Source organism: Sorex araneus, chromosome 4 (assembly GCF_027595985.1).
Source record: "Sorex araneus isolate mSorAra2 chromosome 4, mSorAra2.pri, whole genome shotgun sequence".
In the NCBI taxonomy this organism is placed as follows: domain Eukaryota; kingdom Metazoa; phylum Chordata; class Mammalia; order Eulipotyphla; family Soricidae; genus Sorex; species Sorex araneus.
The window spans coordinates 147265549-147285264 of record NC_073305.1 but is presented as its reverse complement, the minus strand read 5'-3'; the positions used below and the strand labels follow the sequence as shown (position 1 = coordinate 147285264).

At 36.5% G+C, this 19716-nt stretch overlaps 1 protein-coding gene and 1 non-coding gene across 2 annotated transcripts in view; one reads left to right on the top strand and one right to left on the bottom strand.

Moving 5' to 3' along the window:
* Positions 1-19716, top strand: part of TBC1D32 (TBC1 domain family member 32) — a 227184-nt gene that overhangs the window by 93128 nt on the left and 114340 nt on the right. Inside the window, exons 20-22 of the mRNA XM_055137151.1 lie at positions 422-509; positions 3284-3402; positions 15627-15743. Of these exons, the coding sequence (XP_054993126.1) occupies positions 422-509; positions 3284-3402; positions 15627-15743 (324 nt within the window). The remainder of the gene's footprint in view (positions 1-421; positions 510-3283; positions 3403-15626; positions 15744-19716) is intronic.
* LOC129404699 (small nucleolar RNA SNORA51) lies at positions 10750-10880 on the bottom strand. The gene has a single exon (XR_008630067.1). It is a non-coding gene; the product is annotated as a small nucleolar RNA SNORA51 (small nucleolar RNA).

The window sequence follows — 19716 nt, the reverse complement described above, 5'->3', positions numbered from 1 at the left end:
ACAGTTAATGCAGATTTATTAATGAAGAAAGTTATTGTTGAGGATGCAACTAAAGGAATATGATAAGAATTTGGAATTGGAAAGGATCTGAGTCTTCCTTTGGTCAACAGCCTTTATTTTTTTAAATTTTTTTTTAACAGCCTTTATTTTTTGTATTGGGAAATAAAGGCAAATCAGTTGTTTAGAGTCATAATAGCTTCTTGTCAAAGAGCTATTTTTAGGGCTGGGGTCAGAACCTACACTTGAAATAAGATTGTGAAAAATATTGCATTATTGTCTACTAATGTTTAAACTTTTAGAGACTGTTTTTGTTATTCTTGTTATTTTGAATCTCATATTCTGATAAAAACTTAGTAACTATGTAAAATATGTAAATATAATCTTATGTTTCCTTTTTATTATTTTCCCTACCTTATGTCAGATCGATAGGCATAAAAAGTTTGGCTATGGAATTTTGGTTACACAAGTGGCATCAACATCAGCAGGGGCTGTAGCACTACAGAGCTCAGGTAAGGTTTTGTTTGTTTTTTTTTTTGGTTTTGTTTTGTTTTTCGAGCCACATTTAGCTGTGTATGGGTTAGTCCTGCCTCGGTACTCAAGACTGACCCACTGCAAGGGGCTAAATGTAATATTAAAGATTTAAACTGGGGTTGACTGGATAAAAGCAAGTGCTTGAAAACCCCTATATTATCTCTGGCCATTAAACACTTATTTTAATTTTTTTGAGATGGCCTTTATTTATAAGACTATACGTGTTTTTGAGGTCTGTGTGCTTCACACTTCTTCAAAGTTCATTCCCATGTCTTCACCACAATAGAACCAGTTTCCTTCACTGTGGTTCATTAGAACCTGCTTCTGCTTTTCTCTTTTTTCCCTGTCTCTTAAAGTCTATAATCAAGTCCATACTTTGTTTTCCTTTAAATTTTTTTCCTTGTATTACTTGCTTCTATATATTAATTTCACAATTTAGTGATATCATTTATCTTTTTCTTTCAGCATGACTTTTGACAGTTCTCTCTTGTTTCAAAAAAACCCAAGATTTTATGTTTTTATAAATAATAGTTGCTCAGTGTTCCATTATTTGTTTATCCCAAATCTTTTTCCACTTATTTGTCATTGGGCACTTGAATTGCTTCATACTGTAAATAGTACTGTGATGAACATAGGTTTGCATATATCTTCAAATTAGTGTTTTGTCTTCTTTGAACTGATGTCTGTGGGTAGAAGTACAAGATAATATGATAAAACTATCTTAAAAATCTTAGAATTTCCCATATTATTTTGATATAAGCTGGGTCAATTTGCATTCTCAGCAATAGTGAATGTGGTTTTCTGTTTCTACATAACTCAACAAAATGTTCCTGGCCTTTTAGATATGGATCATTCTAATGTGTAGTATTTCATTGTCAGTTTGCTGTGCGTTTTCTCCATAAGTGATCCTGAGCAGTTTTTCCCTGTGACTGTCTTAGGTATCCACATGTCTTTTTTGGTGATTTTTTTTTTTTTTGGTAGGGCTGTTTGTTTCCTGGCTGTTGAGTTGGTGAGCTCCTTATTCCTTTGTCATATGTATGATATGTGAATTATTTTCTTCCATTCAGTAGGTTGTGTTTTACCTTACTGATTATTTCTTTCACTGGCCAGAAGATTATTAATTTGAGGTGATCCCACTTGTTTCTTTTGCCTTTTTTTCTCTTGTCACTAAAATGGAACTACAGTATCATGAAGTGTCTCGCCTTTGTTTTCTTTAATGTATTTTATTATGTAACAGACATGTATTTTTTTCCATTTTGAGTTGACTTGTGGTCATGGTGTGCAGTAGAGATTTAGTTTCATTATTTTGATTGTCACTTGTGTTCGCCACACCATATTAAAACGTCATTTTTTCACTTTATGCTTTTGATTACCAAATAGAAGATTAATTATTCATAGGTATGAGGATTTAGGTCTGTGCTCTAAGTTCTGTTCCATGGATTTGTAGGTCTGTTCTGATCCAATACCATACTGTTTTGATCACTGTATTTTTGATTAGTATAGTATTGTGGTATAGTTTGAAGCTGGAGTATGGAGTGTCTCCATTGTTTTTTCTTCCTTTATTTTAATCTTAAGATTACTTTGGCTATTTGAGATTTCTTATGTGTATAATTTAACATAATTCTACTTAGAATAAAATTAATTTGTCATAGTATTCAGGGTCACATTAATGAAAACATTTAAAGAATAAACTTCATCTCACATTTACCTGATTTCAAAGTCATTAAACTGGTGAATCTCAGGGTATCACATTTTTCATGGAGGGTAAAATGCAGTTTTTCAAGTTTACATTTATCCTCCTATTTGTATTTCATGGAAATTCTCAAATATATCACTGTTTCAGTTTCCAAATGGGAGAACATATTCTCTAAGAGGGATTTGTGTAAGGCTATATATCTCATAAACTGGCAGATTTGTAATATAATCATATGTTCTTGATTTCAGAGCTTTTTTTTCTATGATGCCAGAAAATCCTCTGTGGTCTAGTGCCATTTTGAACTCACTCATTTTATGATTAGATGTTTTATGTCTCTCCATATGATTGTAATCTTTATAAGGGAATTTAATTATTAGGCTTAATCACTTAGACAGGTAGTATCTGACTGGCTCAAAGAATTTTGACAGTATTGAGCTATATACTTTTTGGAAATAAAACCAGTATAAGAATATGTAATAACAAAAGTAGTTATGTCAGAATAGGGTAGAGTAGGGAAGCTCTTTGGATGCCCACCCTGCCTCCTAATACATCATTTTATACGTGTGTGTGCGCGCACACACACATACACACACACACACACGCATGTACGTACACAACATTCAAGTTTCATCACATAGTTTCTGTTTTACAAAATAAGCCTGTAAACCTTAATTTTTTTGGGGAAAAAAACTTTTCACAAGGAAGTTATTGCATTTAACAATTGAATCTTTTGCAAAGTAAAGTGTAAACCTTATTACTTTTCAAAATAAAACTTTAACAAGATAAGTTAGTGGTAAAGTATAAATGATGGGAATCAAGACAGCCATCTTTCAGGAAAATAGACTTTTAGAGTTTGTTATTGATATTTTATAATGGTTTTGATAAGGGTACTTTAATAACAGAAGATAAAGTACCTGTCAAGATCAAATGTTATTTCAAACTTAAGATGAAAATATGTTTTTGTTAGTGTGGACCAATCTTGCCAAGAATAAATTTTATTTTTCTCTTTAATCTGAATATTTTATTATAAACATTTATATAACATAATTTTCTTAGGGTTTATCAATGCACTTATATCTGAATTATGGGCTAATCTGGAATGTGGAAGAGATGATGTTAGAGTAACCCATCCCAAATCTACTCCAGTGGATCCTATCGACCGAAGTTGTCTAAAGGTAAGAAATGATTTGTCTAACGTATGGATTAATATATTTTCAGAAATCACTTTCACTAAGAGCTAATAATCACTGTTGTTAGTATATTCAATAACAAATATAAATCTTTCATTTTATTTACCCTTTTCAGAATGAATTTGGTGAACAACAGAATTGATTTTAAAATTATATTTAATTTTGACACAGATGCATGCTACAAAAAATTACAAAAATTATGCTACAAAATAATTACAAAATTTTAAAACAAAACTAGCAGCAAATAACAAAACAGTCAAACATCTTTGTGTGATAGGAATATCTTTGTTTTTAATTGTGATTGAGGTAATGTGGTTACAACAGTTGTTAACGTGTATGTATCTGGCATGCAAAATTACTGCTTCTCCACAAACATCTACTTCCATGTCCATAAAGTGCCAGATACCCTCTGCCACTGTCGTCAGTCACTTCTTTGAACTTCCTTCCCCCTTCCAACTTCTGTTCTCTTACTCCTTGGTAACCTCATTTCTGTAGTGAAAGTCCAAGAATTAGTTATCATTGAATTATGATACTAAGGGTGCTTTGTTTCTTTATATTCTACTTTTCGGTCAGATCAGCCAGTATTTTTCCTCCCTCTGACCTTTTTCACTCAACCTGACACTTTCTAGATCCATCCGCATTGCAGCAAAAGGCAAGATTTCATCTTCTCTTATACTTCAATAGTATTTCATTTTGTGTATGTACTACAGCTTCTATCTTCACTCACCTGCTTTTGGGAACTTGGGTTGTTTCCCTGTCTTGGTTATACATAGCATTGCAGTGAATGTGAGTGTGATACTGGGATAGATATATAGATGGCAAAGAATGAATCACAGCTTCTCATGGTAAATTCGATTTTTAAATTTTGGAGGTTTCCATACTGATTTTTGTAGAAATGGAGAGATGGAACCAATTTAAAGTTCCAAAAACAGTGAATGAGGACTCCTTTTTCACCATATGCCAGTCAGCTGTGGTCTTTATAGTCTCTCTTTCTCTCTCTCTCTCTCTCTCTCTCTCTCTCTTTCTCTGTTTTGTGGGGACACATTAGTGATGTTCAGGGCTTACTTCTGACTCTGCATAGTGAGCTTGGGGGACCATATGGGGTGCTAGGATTGAACCTGTGTAGGCTGCGTGCAAGGCAAGCACTCCATCTTCTGTACTATATCACTCTGGCCCATCCAGTTTCTTTTTTTCCCCTCTGTTTGTCTTTTTTAATTCTTTTTACTTTTTACTTTTTTATTTTATTTTTTAATTTTTTAAACATTTTTTTACAGACTTACAATTTTTTGTGCTTTTGTTTCAGTCATACAATGCTTGAGTACCCATCCCTCCACCAGTGCCCATTCTCCACCACCAATGATCCGAATATCCCTCCCACCTCCCACTCCATCCCCCCCACCCCACCCCACCCCACCCTACCCACCTCTGTGGCAGGGCATTCCCTTTTGTTCTCTCTCTCATTTTGGGTGTTGTGGTTTGCAATAGAGTGTTTGGTCTGTAGTCTATTTTTAGCGTGCATCTCCCATCCCCAGTGAGTCCTCGAACCATACTTTACCTGGTGTTCCCTTCTGTATCTGAGCTGCCCCTTCCTCCAGCGTCTGAGGCCAGCTTCCAAGTTGTGGAGCCAACCTCCTGGTACTTATCTCTACTATTCTTGGGTGCCAGTCTCCCCTCTTGTTACTTTATATTCCACAGATGAGTGTAATCTTTCTGTGTCTTTCTCTCTCTTTCTGATTCATTTCACTTCGCATGATACTTTCCATGTTGATCCACTTATATGCAAAGGTCATGACTTCATCTTTTCTAACAGTTGTATAGTATTCCATTATGTAGACATACCAAAGTTTCTTTAACCAGTCATCTGTTCTCGGCACTCGGCTTTTTTCCAGATTCTGTCTATTGTAAACAGTGCTGCAATGAACATTCAAGTGCAGATGTCATTTTGACTATACTTTTTTGCCTCTCTGGGATATATTCCCAGCAGTGGTATCGTTGGGTCAAATGGGAGTTCAATTTCTAATTTTTTGAGAAATGTCCATACTGTTTTCCAAAAGGGCTGAACCAGTCGGCATTCTCACCAGCAGTGTAGGAGAGTCCCTTTCTCCCCACATCCACGCCAACAGTGATTGCTTTTGTTCTTTTGGATGTGTACCAGTCTTTGTGGTGTGAGGTGGTTTCTCATAGTTGTTTTGATCTGCATCTCTCTGATGATTAGTAATGAAGAGCATTTTTTCATGTGCCTTTTGGCCATTCATATTTCTTCCTTGAGAAAGTTTCTGTTCATTTCATCTCTCTCAGAGAGCCCGGCAAGCTGTATTGCAGAGCCTGGCAAGCTACCCGTGGCATATCAAACATGCCAAAAATAGTAACAAACAGTCTCACAGTGGAGACGTAACTGGTGCCTGCTCGAGCAAAATCGATGAGCAACGGGATGACAGTGACAGTGACATTATAACATAATGCTTAATCTCATTTACATAGGTACATTTTCATTGCTGGTATCTAAAATATGTTGCATTAGGGGCTGGAGCAATAGTACTGCTGGTAGGGTAATTGCATTGCACGTGGTCGACCCAGGTTCATACCCATCCTATATGGTCACTGAGCACTTCATGAGTGATCCCTGAGTGCAGAACCAGAAATAAATCCTGAGTATGGCTGGTTGTTACTCCCAACAAATAAGCAAGCAAAAAATATATTGCATTTACTTTTATTTTGTATTTAGATCTCATTATGCAAACAATCCTGTCTTCCAGTCATTAATAAAACTTTAAAAAAATTCTTTGCTAATATATTGAGAGTTTACATAAAATAGATAAAGACTACACTTGTAAAATTTAGCAAGAGTGAAGTGAATTAAGAAAAAGGGGGAAATTTGTATAAAAGTATGAAGTGTTTTATCCTAAGGGAATATTGAAAAGACTAATAAGACATAGTATTTTCAATATAAATGATATATTAATTCATTATTGAAAATGTATAAAATTCCTGAACAAGCGAGGGGTAAAGTTACCTTCTGTAAGTGTCCTGCGTTGCCACATCTTGAAAAGCTTGTCCTGGCCTTCATTTTATTTATTTAAAAAAAAAATTTATTGAATCACTGTGAGATAGTTACAAAGCGTTCATGTTTGAGTTTCAGTCATACAATGATTGAACACCCATCTCTCCACCAGTGCACATTTTCCACCACCAATGCCCCCAGTATGCCTCCCCACCATCCCAACCTTCTCCCTTGCCTCTATGGCAGACAATTTCCCCCATACTCTCTCTCTACTTTTGGGCATTATGGTTTGCAGTATAGATACTCAAAGGCTGTCATGTTGGTCCTTTATCTACTTTCAGCACACATCTCCCATTCAGAATGATCCCTCCAACCATCATTGACTTCGTGATCCCTTCTCTATTCCAGCTACCTTCTCCCCCAGCTCATGAGGCAGGCCGTCAGTCATGGAGCAATATTCCTGACCCTTGATTCTACTGTCCTTAGGTGTCCGTCTCATGTTATTTTATATTCCACAAAGGAATGCAGTCATTTTATGTCTGTCCTTCTCTTTCTAACTTATTTCACTTAGCATGATACTCTCCATGACCGTTTACTTATAAGCAAATTTCATGATTCCATCTTTCCTGGACTGGAGTGATAGCACAGAGGGTAGGGCATTTGCATTACATGAATGGCCAGGGTTCAATTCTTCCGAACCTCTCAGAGAGCCCAGCAAGCTACCTAGAGTATCTTGCCTGCACAGCGTAGCCTGACAAGCTACCCATGGTGTATTCGATATGTGAAAACCAGTAACAAGTCTCACAATGGAGACGTTACTGTTGCCCTCTAGAGGAAATCGATGAACAACCAGACGACAGTGCTACAATGCATCTTTCTTGATGGCTGCATAAGATTCCATTGTGTAGATGCACCAAAGTTTCCTTAACCAGTCCTCTGTTCTCAGGCACTCGGGTTGTTTCCAGATTCTGACTGTTGTGGACAGTGCTGCAATGAACCTACAGGTGCGGATGTCATTTCTGCTGTGCTTTTTTGTACCCTTGGGATATATTCCCAGAGTGGTATTGTGGGGTCATATGGAAACTCAATTTCTAGTTTTTAAGGAATGCCCATATTGTTTTCCAAAAAGGCTGAGTCAGTCGGCATTCCCACCAACAGTGAAAAAGTACCTTTTTCTCCCACATCTGTGCCAGCACTGGTTGTTCTTGTTCTTCTTGATGTGTGGCAGTCTCTGTGGTGTGAGATGATATCTCATTGTTGTTTTAATTTTCATCTCTCTGATGATTAGTGATGTGGAGCATTTTTTCATGTACCTTTTGGCCATTTGTGTTTCTTTTTTTTGAGGAAGTTTTGGTTCCTCACCTTGAAGCTTCTAAGTGAATGTAGTCCCATTTGTTAATGTTTGTTTCCACTTGCTTAGACAGTGGTGTTTCATCCTTAATGATACCTTTACCATCAATATCATGAAGGGTTCTGCCTACATTTTTCTCCATGTATCTTATGGATTCTGTTCTGATACTGAGGTCTGTAACCCACTTTGATCTGATTTTTGTGCCTGGCATTAGACAGAGATCAGAGTTCATTTTTTTGCAGGTAGTTATCCAGTTTTCCCAGCACCACTTGTTGAAGAGGCTTTCCTTGCCCCACTTCACATTTCTGGTTCCCTCATTAAAGATTAAGTGATTATATATTTGAGAATCTGTGACAGAATATTCAACTCTGCTGGTTGAATATGGTCTGCTGGTCTGTTTGTAGTCTAATACCATGCTGTTTTTATTATGACTGCTTTGTAGTACAGTCTGAAGTTGGGGAAGGTGATGCCAACCCATCTTCTTTTTCCCAAGGATTGCTTAACTTTTTGTGGGCATTTATTCCATATGAATTTTCTATTTCTTTAAAAGTCATGTGTATCTTTATAGGAACCACATTAAATCTGTCTAGTATTTTGGGAAGTATTGCCATTTTGGTAATGCTAATCTTCCCTATCATGACCAAGGGATGTATGACCTGGCCTTTAAAGAAGCTCCTTTAATGCTTGTTGTAAAACTGGTTTCAAGGCTATACATTTCCTTAGTAGTTTCTTGTGCCTGAAGCTCTGTTTTGTTTCTTCAAACCTGAATGATAAGTAGCTGAATAGAGTATACATGGTAAATTGTTCCTTTTGGTCAGTTTCTGTACTCCATTCCTCCCTTGCCTTCTGGCTCAGGGTTGCATTTGATAGATTTGCTGTGAAATTTATGGGATCTCTTCTGTTTGTAATCTTGCTGCTTTCAGTAGTCTGTCTTTATCTTTGAATTTTTTGTTTTTAATTTTGTGTACAGTGTGTCTTGGAGCTTTTCTAGTTGAGTGTCTTTTCACTGAGACCCTCTAGTCCCCTTAGGTATCAGTGCCTGTAATCCTCAAGTCTAGGAAATTGTTCTTTATGATTTCTATGATTTAGGTATTATTTCTCCTTCAAATTTACCTTCCTGTTTTTCAGGAATCCCTTTTTTTCTTCCCCTTGAGCTCATCCCAATTTTTTTTTTGGTGTATTTATTTCTTTTCAGACTATTTACCACCTGCTGTTGTTTTCTAGTGGTTTCCTCCATCTCATCTTGAAAATCCTTAATCTTTGACTCAACTGCTATTAATCTGCTGTTCAGAGCTTCTGTTGAGGTTTTTTTTTTTATTATTATATATTACTTAACAGATTTCATTTTTTTTCAAAAACAAAATCAAAAGTTTATTTTTAAAAAAATTTATTTATTTTTAATTAGTGAATCACCGTGAGGGTACAGTTACAGATTTATACACTTTTGTGCTTATGCTTCCCTCATACAAAGTTCAGGAACCCATCCCTTCACCAGTGCCCATTCTCCACCACCAGTAAACCCAGCATCCCTCCCACCCTCCCCAATCCCATCTCCCCCCACCCCACCCTGCCACTGTGGCAGGGCATTCCCTTCTGTTCTCTCTCTTTAATTAGCTGTTGTGGTTTGCAATAAAGGTGTTGAGTGGCCACTGTGCTCAGTCTCTAGCCCTCATTCAGCCCGCAACTCCCTTCCCCCGCATGGCCTTTGACTTTTGCCTGTAGTTTCCTCATTTCAGCTCTAGTTCTTTTCTCTGCCCTGCTGGCTTTGCTGACTAATTGTGCTTTTGTTCCCTTGGTCTCATTAAAAATCCTCAAATGTCACAAAAGTCAGTTTCTGAGGATTTATTGAGCTTGTCGGTGCTGTTTGAGCCTTCTGTGTTGTTTTCACTCACTGAGTGCCTGGCTTCTTCTTTCCTCCCCATTGGTTTGCTGTGCTCTACTGGAATGGTATGGTGGTGTTCAGAGTTCAGGAGTCGTGAGCTGGGCCACTCGCTCAGGTGGAGTTTGGGTCTGGAGGTTGTCAGGCCTGGCTGGACAGGAGGGATCTACCTGCCCTGTTCCAGGGAGTTCACAGAGTTGTCAACCCAGCAATGGATCTACCTGGATGGTGTGGTGGTGTGCAGGCTTCAGAAGTTGTGGAGCTGTCGTCCTTGCTATGGTGGACTTCGGGTGTAGAGGCCCAATTATGTGAAACCTTTTTTTTTAAAAAAATTATCATTTTTTAAATTTTATAAAAAATAATTATTATCATTATTTTTAAATTTTATTTTTATTGAATCACCATGACATCTTGCCCGCATGGCAGAGCCTGGCAAGATACCTGTGGTAAATTTGATATGCCAAAAACAGTAACAACAAGTCTCACAATGGAGACGTTACCGGTGCCCGCTTGAGCAAATCGATGAGCATTGGGATGCCAGTGACAGTGACACCATGACATACAGTTACAAAACTTTCATTATTGAGTTTCAGTCATACAGTGTTCCAATACCATCCCTCCACCAGTGTATGTTTTCTACCACCAATGATGACCCCCTATCCCTCCTGCCACCTTCCTCCAGCCTGCAGCTATGACATTTTTCTTCTCTCTTTCTCTCTCCCTCTCCCCACCCCCCTTAGATGAAGAAAATTTTCTGTTTTTTTCTAATATAAATTTTCAGATAATTAAATGTTTGATAATAGTAACATTATTTTTGTGAGAACCAGTGATACAATGTAAGTTTCTTTTGAACTTCTAGAAGTGCTTTGCTCATCACAATGTTGCAGAATACTGTTTAATTTTGTTTATTTGGGGGTCATACCTGGCAGAACTCAGCACTTATGTCTGGCTCCATACTCAGGGATGATTCCTGGCAGTGCTTGGGGAACCAACCATATGGGGTGCTGGGTCATATGCAAGGCAAACAAACACTCTACCAGCTGTACTGTCTCTCTCCAGCTCCAAGAATGCTATTTTCTTTTCTTTTTTATTATTTTTTTCCTATGACCTTCCATTCACAATGGAGACCACGCAAAGGGCTTGGGCTGAGGTATATTGGGGTGGGTTAAACTATGACCTCTTTCTGGATAGTCAGTGTAAAGAGCACAGCCTGTGGTAAGCACCAGGAAGCCTTTTCTTTAAAAAGTTTTCAGTATTTGAGGAATGGATTTGTTTTTCCTAGAAACAAAATACTAAAGTCTCAGCAGTTTTCTTTAAAACTTTACTTAGGTTGTGTCACTTCAAATGCAGTTGTTAAATTGTTTTTTACAAGAGTTCTAAGAAATATTTGTTTATTGGCCACACAGAGAGTAAGGAGGTAAGGCACTGATTTGCATGGGACTGACCCTTGTTCAGTCCTCAGCACTGTGTGTGGTTTCCGGGTCCTACTGGGGTTATTCCTGAGCTGTGCTAGGTCCAAGGACCCCCTTAAGAGGAGCATATTCTAATTAATCATGATTCTCTGTGGTTCACATTGTTCTATTTTTTACATGGACATAGTTTCCGTAAACACCACCAATATTATTCATGTATAAATTATATAAATGAGCAAAAATGTAATAGTGTTATATATAATTTATAAAAATCATTCTATATACAAAGTAAAATGTAAAAATACACATTTATTTAAAGCTATTTTTGTAATCTCTTATAAAACTGCATAGCTTTATAAATATTAGGTTAATATTAAGTACACTTATAAAGGATTTGCATATTTAAATTACAAAAATAATTTGCATTTTTAAAATACTTGTTTTCATGATAATTAGATTAAAAATAATCCATGTCTGAAATTAGCCTCATTAATCATGTTTCTGATAATGCCCTAATCATTAGTAATCAAAGTTTATAGTAATTTCTTGGTGACCATGAGTTCTCTAGTTTTAATGTAACTTATATACTATATCATAGACATGTATGTTATATTTTTTCCAGCAGTCTTTTCCCAATTAACTTTTTTTCTCCCTTTTCTATGTTGCACATTCTTAGTATAGAATTCCCTTTAGAAAGGTACTTGATAAATGGCCACTTGGTTTAAAAAACTCTACTTTGCTAAAAGTTCACTTTGACAAAATTTATCCAGAAGCTACCAGCTTTGTGTTACTTATTTTTTACATTCCTGGGTGTTGAACCCAGGGCCTCATCATCTGTAAGACAGAAGTTCTACCAATTGTTGAGTCACATCCCTTGCCAATGAATCTGTGTTGTATTTTTTTTCTTTTAGTTTTTTTTAAAATTTTATTTTATTATATTGAATCACTGTGAAAAAAAATGCAAAGCTTTCAGGTTTAAGTCTCAGTCATATAATGATTGAACCCCCATCCCTTCACCATTGAACATGTTCCACCACCAAGAACCCCAATATACCCCTCCCACCCAGCCCCCACCTAAGTAGCTAATGATCTTCATTTTATTCTCTCTATACTTTGAATGCATTCAATATTTCAATAGAGAACTCACTATTATTGTTTGGAATTTTCCCCCAACAATCAGGCCTGCTGAAAGGCATCGTTTAATAATTTCTTTTCCTTGCTGAGAATGAAGATTCTATGAACTCTAGGAGCTGTCGTGTCCGCTGAGGTTTTGGATTTCTGATATTTTAGTTCAGTTTATAGTCTAAATGCATTTCTGTAAGAAGCCGGTCTGGGTGCCAAAATGGGTTAGAAGACCTCTTGGATCATAGTCTTTATTTTATTATTATTTAAAAAAATTTTTTTTTTCTTTTTGGGTCACACCCAGCGATGCTCAGGGGTTACTCCTGGCTTTGCACTCAGGAATTACTCCTGGCGGTGCTTGGGGGACCATATGGGATGCTGAGGATCGAACCCCGGTCGGCCGCGTGCAAGGCGAATGCCCTACCCGCTGTGCTATCACTCCGGCCCCCAAGGATCATAGTCTTTAGGAGCAGAGAGTCTGTTTCGAGAGCAGCTGTTCTGGATCTTATCTGGGCTGAGCGCGTGCCGGTAATGCCCCCTTCCCATGATCGCCTATGAGCCACAATATTGCAAAGTTCAAATCTCTGGGTGGAAGTCTTAGGGGGTGGCTCTCGCCACATTGATGATGCCGCCGCTGCCATTTTCCGAGCAGAAAAACAGGGTGGAGAGGGAAAATCCCTTCTCAGGTGGCACATAGTCGTAGTACAGCTCACAGTCTAGATGCATTTCTGTAAGAAGCCCCTCCGGGTGCCAAAATGCTTTCTTTTAGTTTTTGTTAGAAATATTTCCTTTCAGATATTTACAGGGCACAAACAAGATATTTTTTTAAATTTTATAGCAGCCTATATTATAAACTATTGTTTAATAGACATTAGAACAACTGTTATTTGAATAGCATTGCATTTGGCATTATAAAGGATGGAAGGGCTAGGAAATGGGCTCAACCCTCCAGAATTCCAAGCAAGGACTGTTGAATATTGCTTAAAATGGTGTCTGATGGTAATTTTTGACAGGAAATGAGTAACATTAGCCTGGAATTGGAAAAAAATACAGATTAGTTCTGCTACCAACTTTCTTGTATGTATTTGGCCAACTATCCAGTCTTTAACTAATCTGTAAGTGAGAAATTGTGTGGTTCCTTTGAATTTTCTCAGTGTTCTGGTTATAATGAAAATTCTTAATTTTCCTGATTTTTAGATTTTGAGTATAATGAAAACATTTTTGATGGACAAGAAGAAAATTTGTAGCACTGTGGTCCCATTATTCATCAATTTGCTCGAGTGGGCACCAGTAACACATCTATTGTGAGGCTTTAAATTGTGAGAAGAAAATTTAGTAGTTACAAATAAGCACAACGGAGAGAGAGAGAGAGAGAGAGAGAGAGAGAGAGAGAGAGAGAGAGAGAGAGAGAGAGAGAGAGAGAGAGAGAGAGAGAGAGAGTAAGGACAGTGGGTAAGGCTCTTGCCTTGCATGTGTCCTACTCAGGTTGGATCTCTAAAACCAATTACAGTCCTCCTGAGCCCTGTCAGGAGAGATCCCAGAGCTTAGAGCCAGGAGTAAGCTCTGAGCACTGTTGGGTGCCCCCCAGGCAAACAAACAAACAAACAAACAAACAAAATAAGCACTATTAATACAAGCCAAAGTATAGCTTGATAGAGTATAGGGTGTAAAGAGTTGCATAGAGTTTATTAGAAAGCTTCTAGGAAAAGAAAATATGGCAGACTTGTGGAAGCTTATTAATGTGCAAGAGTGTGCTAGAGTATCATGTTTGTAAGATTTCTGAAAGATTATATACGTGTCATTCCCTGGAACGCAGATCACGGGCAGGTTTGATCGACAGAAGTGGCAGCTTTATGAAGTGGGAAATAATAGGAAATGAGGCTTTTGTGACTATGAAGAGAAGAAAGGTGTATATTAGGAAAGTACTTTGAAAGTCATACTAAGAAGTTTCGATATAATGTTTAGTGATGGGCAGCCACTGCATCCCCTTGAGCAGAGGAGCCAGAGAATGAAATGTGCTTGAGGAAAACATTCAGTTTGATCTTAGTACGATAAAATGAAAGTGGAAGCGTAAAAATTTCATGGAAAGATTAACTTAGTAGATTGCACCAAAAAATGAACTAATTTTGTTAGAAAAAGCCTTAACTTTTAAGCATTGATGATAATGCCTAGGTTGGATTTTCAGGGAAAGTAGTTAATAAGGAGCTTGCAACCTGAGTGCAAGAAAACCTAGAATTTATTTTCTTCTGAGCTGCCAAGTATTATGCTCTCACATTTTCTTGTGCATCACATATGACAGTGAAGAGAATGAGAAACATGAATCATTTCATCTTTTTTTCAGAGCCAGACTTTTTAAAATGCATGACTATAACATTTCGAACTCTAAAGTTGTTAGTTGTTTTATTAAGCAGTGTCAGCACTTAGATTATTCTTGATGTGTGTATGCATTTCACATAAATTTGGGTTCATTAGGCTTATTAAAAAAAAGAACCCTGGGGCTGGAGCAATAGCACAGTGGGTCGGGCAGTTGCCTTGTACGTGGCCAACCCGGGTTCGATTCCCAGCATCCCATATGGTCCCTGAGCACCACCAGGAGAGATTCCCGAGTGCAGAGCCAGGAGTAACCCCTGTGCATTGCCGGGTGTGACCCGAAAAGCAAATAAATGAATAAATAAATAAATAAATAAATCAAAATTTTAAGGAAAAGTGAACCCCGTGTGTGGAGAGGTGGCTCAAAGGACTGAGTGTATGTTTTATGCAACATGACTTTGCAACGTGACATTGCATAGCTCCTAAAAATCAGCAAGGCATCGAGATAGGAGAAGCCCAGGAGCACTGCTGTGGTCCTGAAACCAAACCAAACAAAATAAAAAGAAAAATACTTGTAGACTATAATAATATCATATTCATTATAACATTATAAGTTACAATATATTTATATTATACATCTTATAGCATGTAATCACTGTATCACTGTATCACTGTCATCCCGGTGTTCATTGATTTGCTTGAGCGGGCACCAGTAACGTCTCCATTTGTCCCTGCCACATGCTAGTGTAGCTCAGTGGCGTATTGGGGGCTCTTTCAGGACAGGGAAATGAGGACCGTTGTTGTTACTGTTTTTGGCATATCGAGTATGCCATGGGTAGCTTGCCAAGCTCTGCTGTGTGGGTGGGATACTCTTGGTAGCTTGCTGGACTCTCCAAGAGGACGGAGGCTTTTGGGGTGGCTATTAATCACCTTTACAAGTATTCTCAGTATACTGAATGTAAGCTTTTGGTTGACTGGCATGTAGTAACAATCTGCACACTGACAAACACGCACCTGCCTGCATATAGCACATAATAATATAATTAATTTGTATTAACGAATTTTCCATAAATATTGTTGAATAAAAATGAATCAATTTAATAGCTGTGCTCTCTCTTTCCCTTTTAATCTTAGTCGTTTTTAGCGCTGGTGAACTTGTTATCTTATTCTGCTGTTTATGAGCTGGTATGCAATCAAGATCTTCCTAACAAGACAGAATATTCTCTTCGTGAAGTTCCAACATGCATTATTGTGAGTCACTTTTATTGCATTTTTCCCTTTTATAAATGATACTTCCTCTCTATAAATACCACTACTTGGAATTTTTAGTAAAAATGCAGTTTGGAAAAAAAAGTCTAAAATGATGTAGGCTTTTGAAGGCTGATTTGATCTATTTATCTATGGATTTGAGACAGTGCTACAGTGCTACCTATGGACTATCGATATTTGAATTATCTGTGAATGGAATATTTGATGCAGGCCACCCAAGTTGCCAGACCTTTTGAAATTTTATTTATCATGGCCAAGGAAAGGGATTTGGCATACACAGAAGTGCATGTTTGATGTATCTTTAGATGTCTTACTATATTTTTAGTCACATTAGTGGCATTCTTTTATTGACTGTGATAATTAAGAATAAGCTATCTAAGGAGTCCTTTGGGCTTTCTGCTTATATTTAATGAACCCATGAGGGAAGTGTGCACATATTTATGTAATCTTAAAACTAGTTCATATTCATACTCCAAATGGATAACTTGCTTAAATTGTTCAGAAATATTTGATTTCTCATTTTATGTAGTTTATTCATTAAACACATAAATAAATATGTATACTTAACTATGTTTATATATGCAATAGTAAAAATAATTTGATTAATAGTGACATAATTTTTGGATCTTCACTGTAATTTTTAGAAAAATTAGAAAATTTGGGTTACTTTGTATATTGTTAAATATAAAGTATAGCTATTTCTGTCATTAAAATATTGTTTTATATGTATATATGTATGAGTGTGTATACTTATACATATGCTTATGTATGTATATATGTGTATATATACGTATGTATGCTATGTATACTATATGTATATTTTACTATATGTATATATAATATACTATGTATCATATTCTAGTGTAGTATGTATACTATGTATTCTATTATACTAGGGAAGAGTTCATAGTATTCTAGGCAAGTAGATCTCTTAGTCTCCTCATCTTGTACATTGTAAGTATTCAGTGAACAGTTATTGTAAATAATATCTATTAGTACTGCTTTTTTTCAAAATCATGAAAGATAAATGTAAATGTGTTGCATTATTTAGTCTAGAATATTGACTTTGAATTTGTTCTTCTAAGTTTTTTTTTTGATATCTATGCTGTATCGCTTCTCAGCCTTTTGGCTAAGATCAAGTATGCATATCTACTGTGCATATTCAAAGATATTTTCCACTTAAGTCTTTAGTCTTAAAACATGCAACTGCACAACTTTCCTACTTTTGCCCCTTTTGACAATATTTTATTTTAACACAATAGGAGGTTCACGCTTTCCATCATCATTTAAAGATGTATCAGTTGTTCTTTTTAAATAGAATTTTATAACTTGTACTATGTCTGCCTACCACTCTGTGGTTTCTTTTCTATTTCTTTTTACGCCCCCCCCACTTCTTTTCTATTTTTGTTGTCCCTTCCCCACTACTGCTCTAAACTTCCTGAACATTATCTATAATTGAAGTCTCTAGTTTCTATTTCAATTCAGGAAGTCAATATAATTTAGTATTTTGACCAACAAATTCCTCTCCTAAATGTTATCAATAAGTCTGTAATTCGCTAATTCAGTGGAACAGTCCATGGAACATACCATTTCACACCTCACAATATTTGGTATCCCATTAGGAACCCTGAGCCTTGCCTGGCGTAAGCCCTGGCTACTTCTAAGTATAGTCCCAAACAAACAAAACTAAATGAACAAAACTAAACAGAACAAGACACAGATATGGGTATTTGGACAAGTGTCTTTTTCTCTAGCCTGGAATATATGTACTATTGAGGTTTTCCTTTGTTGTTAGGTTTTTGGGGACAGGGACATACTCAGCTATATTCGGGGGCTTACTTTTGGGTTAGTGCTTCATGGTCTCTCCTGGCCATAATTTGGATTTTTATTGCCAGCCTCTAATCCTTTGAATCTTTGAGCTATATCCCTTGTCTCATAATTTTTGCTTTTGGTTAGATAACACTGCTTTATTCTACAGATCTTACTTTCCTGCTTTGCTCCTTGTTTGAAGCACTCTTTGCCGTTTCTATTATTTTCTCTTGTGCTTTCACAGCACCTTGTTTATGAATAAGGCATATGTGAACATTGCTTCATAATGTTTATATTTGTCTCTCCTAATAACTTGTGGCCTAAAATATCTATGAGAAAAATACCTGGTTGCTTTTGCTGGCAAGTTTTTTTCTCCCCTACTTATGAGCATAGTATGTTATTAAGAATCTCACTATTTTGTTTCTAAGGATCTTTGCAAATATTTTTTTTTCATTTTAATGAAGCTGACATGGACATCATTAATTTAAAATCCATATTCAAGGCCAAAAATACTAATAAAATTTAAAAAAGTAAGTGTTCTATTATATATACACATTTGCATCAATAGCTATTAGCTGTTGATAAAAATTAGAACTTCTCTGAAGTTTTTTGGCAAGATTTTTCTTTAATCTTAGGAGTTTTCTCTTCAATAAAGCCATCTTTGGAATTTGTTATTATTCTGATCATGTGATTTCATCACCAAGCTGAAATTTCTCTTATTTTGACACAGACACTGAGGTTTTAAACATAGTTTCAAGTTCAGAAAAGGTCAATTTTATTTTGTTCAGTTTTCTGAAAAACTTGATCTCCCACGTAAAGTTATAGTTCAAGAATGGAGTAATTACTGGCTAGCACTTCAGGGCCAATTGTAAAGTTACTGTGAACATTTGCATTGGTCATTCTTATTTATCACAGGCCTGAAAATGCAGAGTCCTGGAAAAAGTGACTTTTTGTAAACATCTGATACCTTTTTTCCCTTTTAAAAAAGGGGCAATATAGAGGGGCTTGAAGCTTGATTACCAAAAATGGAGCACAATGAAAAAATGTTAATGAGTAATGGACACTAGATTCAAATTAACAGATGTTTCAAGGAGGTTGCATATCATTTATATATGTGTTTATATATGTGTATATATATGTTTTGCTCTTTGGATCATACCTGGAGATGCACAGGGGTTACTCCTGGCTCTTCACTCAGAAATTACTCCTGGCATTGCTGAGGGACCATATGGGATGCTGGGAATTGAGCCTGGGTCGGCCTCGTGCAAAGCAAATGCCCTACCCGCTGTGCTATTGCTCCATCCCCTTATTCATATATTTAGCATTGTGTTAAAAGATCTGTTGTTCCAACATGGAATTAAAGGATATCAGTTTAGGCAAAATAAGTCAGAAGAAGAAGAACAATAGTAGGTGATCTCAATCATATGTGGATTATAGAAAGTCAATATAAGAGAATAGATAGTATTGAACAATGATAAACCCTTGGCATTGGAATATCGAATTACCAAATGCTCAGGAGAACAGGGATAGGGAAAAAGTGGAGAAGACCAAACTACCAAACTAGAAGAGAAGCAGGGACAGAGGAAGAGGGTCCTGGGCATTTTGATGGTGGTGGGTGAAGCTATTTTGTGTATCAATGCTATATAACCTTTAACATTATTGTAACTTCCTCAACTATAATAATTAATATAAGAACTAAAGAAAAAAATTAGAATATTGAATTGTGGAATTACTTGTATTTTATATTTATAAACTTGAGCACTTCTTCCTCTATTTCCACTTCTTTTGGATACACTTATCAGCAGTTCTCTGACCTTGAAAGAGAAAGTTGAGTTCATTAGAACTCCCTGTGTTTGATAATACAGTTCTTTGAGTTTCTTGAGATGTGTCATGCTTTTCACTTTGAAGTGAATTTCACTGTTATCCTGTTATCTACTTGGAGTTAAATGTAGTCTCCTTCCTTTTCATCCCTCAAGTCCTTTGAAGGTTTTGCTTTCTGGTCAGGCTTGGGGACCACGACTTCACCCAAGTTTCTACATGACTGCAGACTTGGGTAGACAGGATCTAGTTTAGAGTAGCTTTTCTTCTGCCTTATTATTATTTTATTGGCTAGAGTTGTAATCAGTTTGATTCCTTCTGAAGCTCT